At 40.6% G+C, this 10,848-nt stretch overlaps 1 protein-coding gene across 1 annotated transcript; it reads right to left on the bottom strand.

The window, feature by feature from the left end:
- Positions 1 to 848: 848 nt before the first annotated feature.
- ARMC12 (armadillo repeat containing 12) lies at positions 849 to 8,681 on the bottom strand. The gene is made up of 6 exons (XM_070941463.1): positions 8,543 to 8,681; positions 6,404 to 6,552; positions 5,641 to 5,775; positions 2,325 to 2,498; positions 1,612 to 1,683; positions 849 to 1,217 (listed from the first exon to the last, which is right to left on the bottom strand). Exons 1-6 carry the CDS (start codon positions 8,679 to 8,681, stop codon positions 849 to 851), a joined length of 1,038 nt encoding a protein of 345 aa, XP_070797564.1.
- Positions 8,682 to 10,848: the final 2,167 nt, after the last annotated feature.

The following is a 10,848-nucleotide window of genomic DNA, read 5'->3' on the forward strand; positions in this document are numbered from 1 at the left end:
AACACCAGGTCATCCTCCGCCTGGATGGATTATACTATATGGCAGGGCTGTCAAACTTGTGGCCCATGAGCTGGATGCGTCATGTGCTGGCCACACCCACGCCTGGTTTAGCGAAGGGGGAAAAAGTTCCGATACATCAAGTGACATTGCCGTGACTATAACATATAGCAGGAGTTTGACACCCATGCTATATGTTATATAAATGGTGGGACAGGGAAATTCCATGTTTGCATCTTGAGTAGCTTTAGAGTAGCTTTACATTTTCTTTGACTCTCAGTCATAGGAATACGTGTCTGTGATTGGTTTACGCTGATTATGTTTTTATGCTGGAGGTCATATTTATTTATTTATTAAGGCAATTTATGCGACCACCCGATTCACAGTGATTCCAGGTCTTACAAAAACCCCAATACAACATCCAATAAACCCTCATCCCCCTGGCAAGAACAATTAAATCAACCACCATGAGGTCTCCAGGCCCAATGGCAAAACCAGGTCTTCAGGGCCTTTTGAAAGAGTGTCAAGGTGAGGACCAATTTTATTTCTGCAAGGATGATGTTCCACAGGGAGGGAGCTACCACAGAGAAGGCCCTTCTTGGTTCTACCAGTTGGACCTCCTTAAGGGATGCTGTCAATATTGCTCTGTTCTGGGATATTACTATTGAGGAAGAGTTTTTCTGCTTTTACTGGTGCAAGGCCACTAGGATTGTTTGGCCCCTTGACTGAATATCAACCTGCTTTTCTCCTATATACACTTTCCAATTTAAAAGATTTTATCTTTTCAAAATAATTATTTTCATTCTATATTTCTAAAGATAATTTAATTCTGTGTTAAATTCTGCAAGGATCTAATAGATAGATTCAGCATTGGGGCCGTCAATGTTGATCTCACAGAAGAATTTGCTTAAAGAAGAATTGGTGCTCTGGATACCAGCCATTTCCCCCTCCTCATTTAATTGCAGTTTCAGAATAACTCTGCAGGCTTGAATCTGCACTTCTTCCTCGGGATGAATGATGAGGGAGAGAAGACAATCAGCTAGCCGAGAATTGATTCCAAAAAGGACCTCATGGAGTGACAACTCATTGTATTGCCAGTGCCCTGATTGGTAATGGGGAGTCAGGCGACCCTCACAGAGCCGTTCCACGAGCACGAGCAGCTCAAAGAGCAGGCTTCCCAGCTGGGAAGGTTGGAGTAGGCTGAGGAATTCTGGATGCACCTTAAAAAAAGGAAACGTCATGAAATGTAAACCTTAAAGAAAAAGATAAAATAAGTATCTAACAGACTGTTCATGTCCTGCTGGCTAATTGATTTCATCTTTTGAGGGTAACAGACTTCAGATTCTTTTATAAGAAATTATCTCATGACAGGAAAGATGTATTTTGTTTTCTGACATCTGACATACTCCGTGTTGGGATGCAATCCCTAGAATGTGCAGATTGCAATGGGAATTGCAATGTCGGCATGTTTGGAAGACACACATTAGGGTACCTTCCATTTACATATTTATTTCTGTCTGTTTGATTAAATAACTCCTTAAAATCTACTTTTGATCTTGAGTATTTTACTTCCTCTCCCAAATATCCCTGTGGAGGCAGGGAGGAAATCTTTACCTGGCAATTCATGATATCAAATAACAGTTCCTCCTTCTGGGCTAATGTGCTAAGGAATTTTAGAATCTGCACCTGAAAAAAAACCACAAAAACTTTCAGACCATATAATCAGTAAAGGTAGGGGTGCTTATGTACACCATGGCTTCTTCATTATGGCCCCCCAAAAGCTGATGATATTAGGAGTTTGGGCTTAGAGTAGAGCAGGGATGTCAAACCCAAGGTCCAGGGGCTGGATCCGGCCTGTGGGATGCTTAGATCTGGCCCATGGGGCCACCCTAGAAATAGCAAAGGACTGGCCCATGCGTCTGCCAGCAAAAATGGAGCTTGGGAGGGCCGCATATGGCAGGCTCCGTTATCAGCTCCACGAGGGCAGGCTCCGTTATCAGCTCCTGCCGCCCTCTGCCAGTGAAAATGGAGCTCGGAGGGCTGCACGTGCCCCCCCCCCAGCTCCATTTTTACTGGCAGAGGGCGGCAGGAGGCCGTCGCAGCTGATAATGGCGTTCAGGAGCCCGTTTTTGCTGGCAGAATGCTCGGGCCAGCAGAAATGCCCCCACATGAGTTATGTCAAGCTGGCCATGCCCACTCTGGCCATGCCTACCCAAGTCGTCCCCCTGTCCCCCCGAGGTCAAACACAACCCTGATGCGGCCCTCAATGAAATCAAATTTGACATCCCTGGAGTAGAGCATATTGGACAGTCCAGGAACCAAAGTACCTGAGCCAAATTGGTCCCCATCTGCAGAATGTCCATTAAAGTGGGCAAGAGCTTTTTCAGGAGAGGTTGCATGTGACTTGGCCATGGCAATCCATTCAGTAATCTCAGTCCAGCAACATGTATATCGGTGTCCCAGAATTCAGTGATCATTTCAAGAATCTTGGGCATGAATTCCTGCAAAGACCAAACAGCATTTTTTTTTTTTATATTTGTGAGTAATAGGGCAGAAATCCTTTGTTTCAGAGGTGTGCTACAAGTAGCCTTTAAGTGCTGAGCCAGAGGCTGCATTGCAAAAAGTAGTGAGCGAGATCAGAACAAAAAAATAAAACTGGATTCATTTCACTTACATTCTAATTAAATACAGTTAATATGATTACCCTCAAGTCATGCATTTCATAATTTCCCCCTTCAATCAGATTAATAATTACAATTTGATAACATTTAGAGCTCTCTGAGGATGCTGCATACACTGATAGTGAGCCTCAGGTTATATATTTCTTACTATGTATCATTGCAAACACCATTTGTATAAGAACTGATGCTTTCAGTTTTTGTTAAATCATTAAAGCACTAATATTTTACTATAAATAATGGTTTTTGTTTTTTTAAAAAGAGTTTTCTTTTCCAAAATCAAAAAAAAGCATAAACATACTGGATGATTCATTTTGAGTGCATTATAGTAGCTGTGCAGTCCTATAATAAATCTTATTCTTGGAATTGTTTCATTGCTTAATAATTATTTACTATTCCAGGTGAGTGTTAGATAAAATATAAACAGAACAATTCTTGAGCACCAGAGAGTATCAGAGGAATAGTTTAATTTCAGGTGAGAAACAAGCCAAGAAAAGGAATTTATTTTTTGTCCCTTTGGGAGGAAACATGTTTTCCACTCTTGGTTTCACCTTCTAGAGAAGAATAGTATCCTTCTAACACCAGCTTCTGAAGTTGAGTTTAGAAAAAGAAGGGAAAAAGAGATGGAATCCCACAGGAGGAATGTAGCAACTCATCTTGCAACATCATCTATTCCTCCTTATAGTTGGGTGATGAAAGGAAAGGAGTGATTTCTTTGGAGAACCCAAGAGCTCCTTGAAGGGACATTAATAGCAGTGTTTTCCCACAATTTAAGTGCAGCACCAGTGTCTCCATTGAGCCAGAAAGGAAACAAAAATGCCAAGACCATGTAAAATAAATGGCATTAGTAAACAACTTACAAACTCTTGCAGACTCTGAAAATATGCAGGGTATTAGGACGGTACAGGACTTCCTGTTCTTGAGAGAAGCTGCAAAGACAATAGCTGTGCAGGGTAAACCACAGTGCACCTACAGCTGTCATTTTCTAGCTGTCACCAAGTTTGATATTTGTGGGACACAAAAAAACACTAAGGTTTTGGCAAAAAAAAAATATTTGTCACCTATAAACCAGATCAACAAAAATGGGGCTCTCATTCCAATATCAGCCAGTGGTTAAACCAGTGCATTACTCTGGCACATTTATACATAAAGCATCTTATAACTTGCCCCAAGAAAGCTATGGTAGATCTCTTCTCTCAGTGTCATTGCTGTAGTGACCAAGGATCATAGCTGGATTTATCATGAATAAATCTTAAGCAGACCAGATGATGAATCTAACAGTCCCATCCAGTTGAAAGAGGAAGAGATTCCAAGATTTAGAGAAGTGTTTTGTGTATGATTTATTGATGTAATATTTTTCTAGTTGTACTTGTGAGCTCAATTAATAAAGGGCAGGGTTCATTAATTGCAAATTGTAAGGTTGAAATCAAAACCAATTTGACATTTCTTGTTGGGACTAATTTCTGGTGATAGAGTACTTTATGTTATGCCTAACTACTGATTATGCAGATTAAAATCATGCAGCTTTCTATGATTTATTCTTCATGCAGCAACTAGCCTATCCCTTTGGAAAATTTGGATAGTTTTTTTTCCGGGAGATAAACAAACATCCCTCCCTCCCCTTCCACCCCCCAGCAATTTATTTGTTGCTAAGTCATTGGCCCATGAACATTTTATTTGTATTCCAAATATATTATGAACATTGATCAATTTTCAATTTCCTAAGGATATCCTGCATGTCCTGCTTTTGCTGTGGGGAAAAAAACTCTGTATTTTTCTGAGAGTTCAAAACATAATTTAATAGCTGAAAAAAAGAATCAAACTTCCCATACTGTACATAACCTATTTGTTGCCAGATTAATTACAGTTGGAAATGTCTCTTTCTAAATGTTTCTTGTATTAGACATATTTAGTAAAAAAAAAGTTATGTCACTCGTATGCTAAATGCTTTGTTTTGATTTTTAATGCATTTAAACTAAATCCACTGCAAACTGTACACCCTAGTATTACAGTATATAGTGTAGAACAGGAGTGTCAAACTCACGTCATCACAGTGGCATCATGTGATGTATTGGAACTTTTTTCTCCTTTGCTAAACTGGGTGTGGGCGTGGCCAGCACATGACGCACGCTGGGAGTTTGACAGCTTTGGTGTAGAAGACACATCTAACCAGGGGCTGAATAGCAAGTGGGATCTTCTTCCATAGTAAGGAAAGACTGATTCATTATGGTTAGCAAACAGTGGTGAAATCCAAATTTTTTTACTACCTTTTCTGTGGGCGTGGCTTGGTAGGTGTGGTGTGGCTTGATGGGCATGACAAGGGAAGGATACTGCAAAATCTCCATTCCCACCCCACTCCAGGGGGAAGGATATTGCAAAATCTTCATTCCCACCCCACTCTGGGGCCAAATTTCCGCTACCGGTTCTCCAGAACCTGTCAGAACCTGCTGGATTTCACCCCTGTTAGCAATCATATTACAGGTATGGAAGAGACATGTGGGGGAGAATAACCAGTATTTTCAAATATGTCCATGGTTTCTTTCACAACTACCTTGTGGGTCTCCTAATTGATGCTTTTGATGTTATATCCATTACAAATGACTTTGATACCATTGAAGTGAGAAAGAGATTCTTTCTCTTTATGGAATGGTTCTTACAGGTATTCTCAGCCAACAACTTTCAAATAGTGCTGGCTTCCTGCATTTCCTACAAATGAACTGATAAATAGATAGTGATTATTTTAGTTGTTTTTAATGAAAACACCGTCATTGATCAAATTTTGTGGCCAGCAAGTTCACAGCTCTTCTGTATTTTGTATGCTTATCTTTGGAGAAAATTCACAGGTGTAGCTCTAAGCTTATAGATGACAATGACCATAATATCAAATGACAATCATTCACATGTGAATTGATACTGATATATGTAGGTGTCTAGCATGGACATACAGTACTATATAAATGATCACCTGAATTCTGATTCTAAATTTCCAGATGCCAGCAAAAGCCTTGAGAGCATGCATTGTCTGAATCTTGACACCCATATCCAAATCATCCAGGAATGAGGCCACAAGTTTAATATCCTCATAAGTACATGCAGAAGCCTGGGAAAAAAATCAGAATTAGTGTGTGTATAAATACATGTATTGCTAAGTTAAATCAAAGCGTATGAAAGTATATTCAATTCCATTTAATACTTCGTAACTTTTCACATTCAAATAATGACCCGATTTTTTAAAATTTTAAAATATGTGAAGTAACCAGTTATTTATTTCTTATTACCTATTTATTTAACCAGCTATTCTGGTTTCCAAACATTCATAGTAAATCTTAAGATACAACACTTCATGATAGTCATAGGATACTAAATAAGCAATCAACATAAATCATACTAGGCTACTAAATAAACACTATAAATCGCAAGATATAAGCAACCAAGTTATAATCATAAAAAGATAAGGAGATAGGTAATAGGAAAGATGAGAAGAGTCAAACAAATTAAGGAACAGAAGTCTGAAGCTTGCCAACTAAATTTATTTTTTAATTATGATAGTATGATAGCTGTGAAATAAATTTCTTGAAGTATGGAGTTCAAGAAGTAGGGAGTTCATGCAGCAAACAATAAATAATGTTCTGCCTAATTATGCTTAACTATGTCAGTTAAAAAAAAACCCTACCAATTGGCTCAGTCTTCCATCATTGTATTATACCCTTATCATTCTGGACTCTCACCTCTGATTCCAATAGATAAACACAACGGGTGATTCCATGGAGTATCATATTCTTAGAGTAAGCATCTAGCTTTGGATTGAGAGACAGCAAAAGTCCTCTGAGTTCTCCAGAATCCACCTCAGCTTTACTCTGGTGAGCTAAAGCAAGTTCTAAGAGTGAAAAGGGGAGGAGAGTAGGAGGAAGACAAAAATGAGAAGTGATCAGGGAACTTAAGTGGAACTGAATGGAATATAGATGAGACTCAGTAAAACTGGTGATATACTTTGATCAGCTTTCTCCAACCTGGTGTCCTCCCAACATGTTGGACTGCATAATTTCTAAGCAGCAGAACAAAGCAGATTCATTTAGAGTGATGGGCAGAACTAAGATAAAATCAACACTGAGTTCACACAAAATGCTGAAGCATCTTAAACAGAGTTTATTAAATAAACAACAATTAGTTATGTTTCCATGTCATGAAGAATAGTTTCTAACCCATGATTCTAACATTGCTCTATGTATGACCTGAACTAGTGTTGTTTAGGCAACAGAATATGAGGAACTACTAGACCAGTGATGGCTAACCTTTGTGCCATCGCGTGCCAAAAGTGGGGGTTGTGCGGGGGGGGGGGGGTCGCATGCATGCGTGCCCACACCCATAGTTCAACGTTCCCCCCGCTTTTAGCACGCGACGGCAAAACAGTTATTGGTGGGTCTGGTAGGCCCGTTTCTTCACCCTCCCCAGGCTCTAGAGGCTTTCATGGAGTCTGGGAAGGGCAAAAACAGCTTTCCCCACCTTCCAGAGGCCCTCTGGAGGCAGGAAATGACCTGTTTCCCGACTTCCGGTGGGCCCAGAAGGCCCGAAAATCAGCTGGCCGGCACACACATGCACGCTGGAGCTGAGCTAGGGCAATGCTCGCGTGCCCACCAATATACCTCCATGTGCCACCTGTGGCATGCGTGCCATTGGTTCGCCATCACAGTACTAGACCATGCCCTAATGTAATACATAACCTGAGAGAGAATCATTGCTATAAAAGAAACCACATTGCTCTCTTTTAGAGGTTGTATATATTAATGTTCTCTGTCCAATCTGGCAGTATTCAGATGGATTGGACTGCAATTCCAAAAAGGAGTGTAGGAAATGATCAGCCTGAGCTTGAGGAAGGGTCAAATACATCATTAGTTTGGAGTCCCTTCACGTCGTCCACAAGGGATCTAAGTCCAGCCCTCCTTGAATTCCATTGACTTTTCTCTGCCACCAATTTGCCTTGACCATTAATAGTTCAGATTCTTATTTAGAGGTAGCATAGAAAAAACTTGTACTCATTTGAATATCCCTGGTCCCTGATTTTTTGTCCCTGACACATGGATATTGATCATGGGCTATCTGGAGATGGTTATAGTTAAATACATCTGGGATGAATTACATTGAGAAAAACTGGTATAGATGTGATTCAGATAGTAAATCATCAGCTTCAGTACAGGTAGTCCTCGATTTACGACAGTTCATTTAGTGACCGTTCAAAGTTACAATGGCACTGAAAAAAGCAACTTATGGCCATTTTTCACAGTTATGACCTTTGCAACATCCCCATGATGATATGATCAAAATTCAGTTTCTTGGCAACTGGTTCATATTTATGACTGTTGCTATGTCCCAAGGTCACGTATATCACCTTTTGCGACCTTCTGATAAGCAAAGTCAATGGGGAAGCCAGATTCACTTAACAACCGGGTTACTAACGTATCAACTGCAGTGATTCACTTAACAACTGTGGCAAGAAAGGTCGTGAAATGGGACAAAACTCACTTAACAAATGTCTCACTTTAAGAACACAAATTTTGGGCTCAGTTGTAGTCATAAGTCGAGGACTACCTGTATAGGGAAAGGGAAAGGCCTAAATTGAGTCAATTTTTGGTAAATAATCCAAAAATCAATTTTATGTCAGATTCATAGCACATGGTATCACACTTCATATGGCTTGGCAAAGTTTGATACTATTTATTTGAAGCACAGCCACAGGTGCAATTGGTTGGTAGCTGACTGTTAAACCAAGTCTTCAGAGAAACTGCCATATAGATAAATAACTGTTTATCACAAGCACTTCTGAAACGGAGCAAAATACATTGACATCTCCCTGAATCCATATTACTCACTGGCTAAGGGAAGAGGCTCTGGATTATGAGGAGGACTCTTGATCCCTTCCATGATGGTCTTGGCCACCAGGAAAATAGCCCCAGCTCCTGTAGCAGCAGATACCATGTTTCTTGTTGTTACCAGCTCTAAATACTTCATTTCTTCTTCTTGAATTCCCAGGGATCCAGATTCAGTCTAGGCCCTGACCTTCCACAGATCCTTAAATAGGAAAGGTTAGATGGATTGTGCGTGGTTTATGACATCACCAGGTTCCATCATGACACCTACAATACATCATGACAGCAATCTTTTAAGGAAGAGAGACCTGAGTTTCAGATATTGGATAAGACTGGGAAGAACCGCTAATAAGAAGTATGTGGATTGTCTATCATCTGGTTTCCATGCTAAACTTAGAATTGTACTGGTTAGAAATTAATCATATACTGTACATTCCATAAACTGTTTGATTTGCTTTTGACATGAAATGTTAACTTTTGAATTAACATTAATGGTGTGACTTATAACAACCTTCTTATGGCAGTCAGTGTGATAAAATTACACATTGCAACTCCAATGTAAGATTGTCAACTAGAGCATCTAGCCAGCACAAACTTTTGGGAAATTAATTGGTTTGACTACAAGTCCCTTAAATCTCATTGCACTTGTGCAGCTCCTGATGCAATCCATTGAAAAGAAATCATTTCCATAGCAATATATGTGGGGTTTAAGTTATAGGGCATACCTACAATTTGGAAGACACAGCTTCATACTTTCTGACTTCCATTTTAGTCCTTTTATAAACCTACACCAGGGGTCTGCAACATTAAACACTCAAAGAGCCATTTGGACCCATTTCCCACAGAAAAGAAAACACCGGGAGCCACAAAACCTGGGTGGGCATGGCCAATTTGACGTCACTCACTCCCACTCAGTCACATGACCCCTAGCCATGCCTACCCAGCCGGTCAATAGGGCAGAGAACCGGTTGTTAAAAAATACCGGGAACCAAAAAACCCCTTTGACATCCCTCTCTCTCTCTCTCTCTCTCTCTCTCTCTCTCTCTCTCTCTCTCTCCCTCTCTCTCCCTCCCTCCCTCCCTCCCTCTCTCTCCCTCCCTCCCTCCCTCCCTCTCTCCCCCTCTCTGTATCTCTCTATGTCTCTCCCTCCCTTCCTCCCTCCCTCTCTCTCTCTCCCTCCCTCCCTCCCTCTCTCCCCCTCTCTGTATCTCTCTATGTCTCTCCCTCCCCCTCTCTCCCCTCTCTCTGTATGTCTCTGTTTCTTTCCCTCTCTCTCTGTATCTTTCTCTATGTCTCTCTCTCCCCCTCTCCCCCCTCTCTCTGTATCTCTCTCTCTGTATTTCTCTGTTAGTTTTAAAATCATACAACAGTCTTTCGAAGTATTTTGTGCTCTCTCTGAAGTTAGTGCACAAAACTCTGGCAACTCTATGCAAAGTTAACTTTGAGATAGCCTGTTTTCCTGAACAAGTGTTCAAAGAAAGAAGGAAAGTGTGCATATTTTCAAAAACAGCTGCTGCTTTCTTGAGACTATATCCCTCCAACTATATTAACAGACTGAAAAGTTATAATCCAATACAGTATATTCAGATAATGCCAACCTGGAAATGCTGAGCAGTACATTTATGGAACAGGAGCTGTTCATAATGATGGTTAGGTCTTCGTAACAATCCTTTCTTTCAGTCCGTTGAATAACCTCATAGAATCCCAAATGGGAGGGTTCCCGCAATACAGAGAGAAAATATCTGACTAACAGCTAACACAACTACAGCTGAACAAAGCCTAATTAGAAAAGGGAGCCCCAAACCCCATGGCTGTCTACTTATTTAGCTACCAGAAACATTGCCTTACTTGCTAGGGATGATCCCTTAACGTCATGCATTTAGCCTCAAGAGGGCGCACTTGTTCAGAGTTAGAAATGAGAGTAAATTTACAGAGGCGGCTGCTAGATAGGTTTGGTTGCTGTGGGCTCTATCAATCAAGAAGTACCACAAACTGTTACTGAAGGAATATGAAAAATAATGCAGACACCGCAGCATTAATGTAGCATGTGCCTCTAGCGGTGCTCTGTTCAGACCATCTGGCTTGCTGGCACCAGGGCTAGAAGATATGTAGACCTGGCTGTGGAAAATGGTGCCAAACATTTCCAGATGCCTTTTTGGGAGGAGAGCTCCATATGTTTGTATTTGTAGAACATGACAGTTGTAATATATACATGACCCCCATCCGCCAAAGCTTTAGGCTTTGAGCCTAAAACTACTTATCTTTTCTGTAATGCCAGCATAAAAGATTATCTTGCCTAAATTGTAAAG

The sequence above is a fragment of the Pituophis catenifer genome, unplaced genomic scaffold, assembly GCF_029215685.1.
Source record: "Pituophis catenifer annectens isolate HBS135680 unplaced genomic scaffold, rPitCat1.0.hap2 SCAF_3, whole genome shotgun sequence".
Lineage (NCBI taxonomy): Eukaryota > Metazoa > Chordata > Lepidosauria > Squamata > Colubridae > Pituophis > Pituophis catenifer.

Excerpts from the sequence above, each read along its gene's own strand:
- ARMC12 (XM_070941463.1), bottom strand. The coding sequence starts at position 8,681 with ATGAAGTATTTAGAGCTGGTAACAACAAGAAACATGGTATCTGCTGCT. Across the intron at positions 5,776-6,403 it reads TTTATCTATTGGAATCAGAG|GCTTCTGCATGTACTTATGA; the intron begins GTGAGAGTCCAG and ends TTTTTTTCCCAG. Across the intron at positions 2,499-5,640 it reads AATTTAGAATCAGAATTCAG|GAATTCATGCCCAAGATTCT; the intron begins GTGATCATTTAT and ends TGGTCTTTGCAG.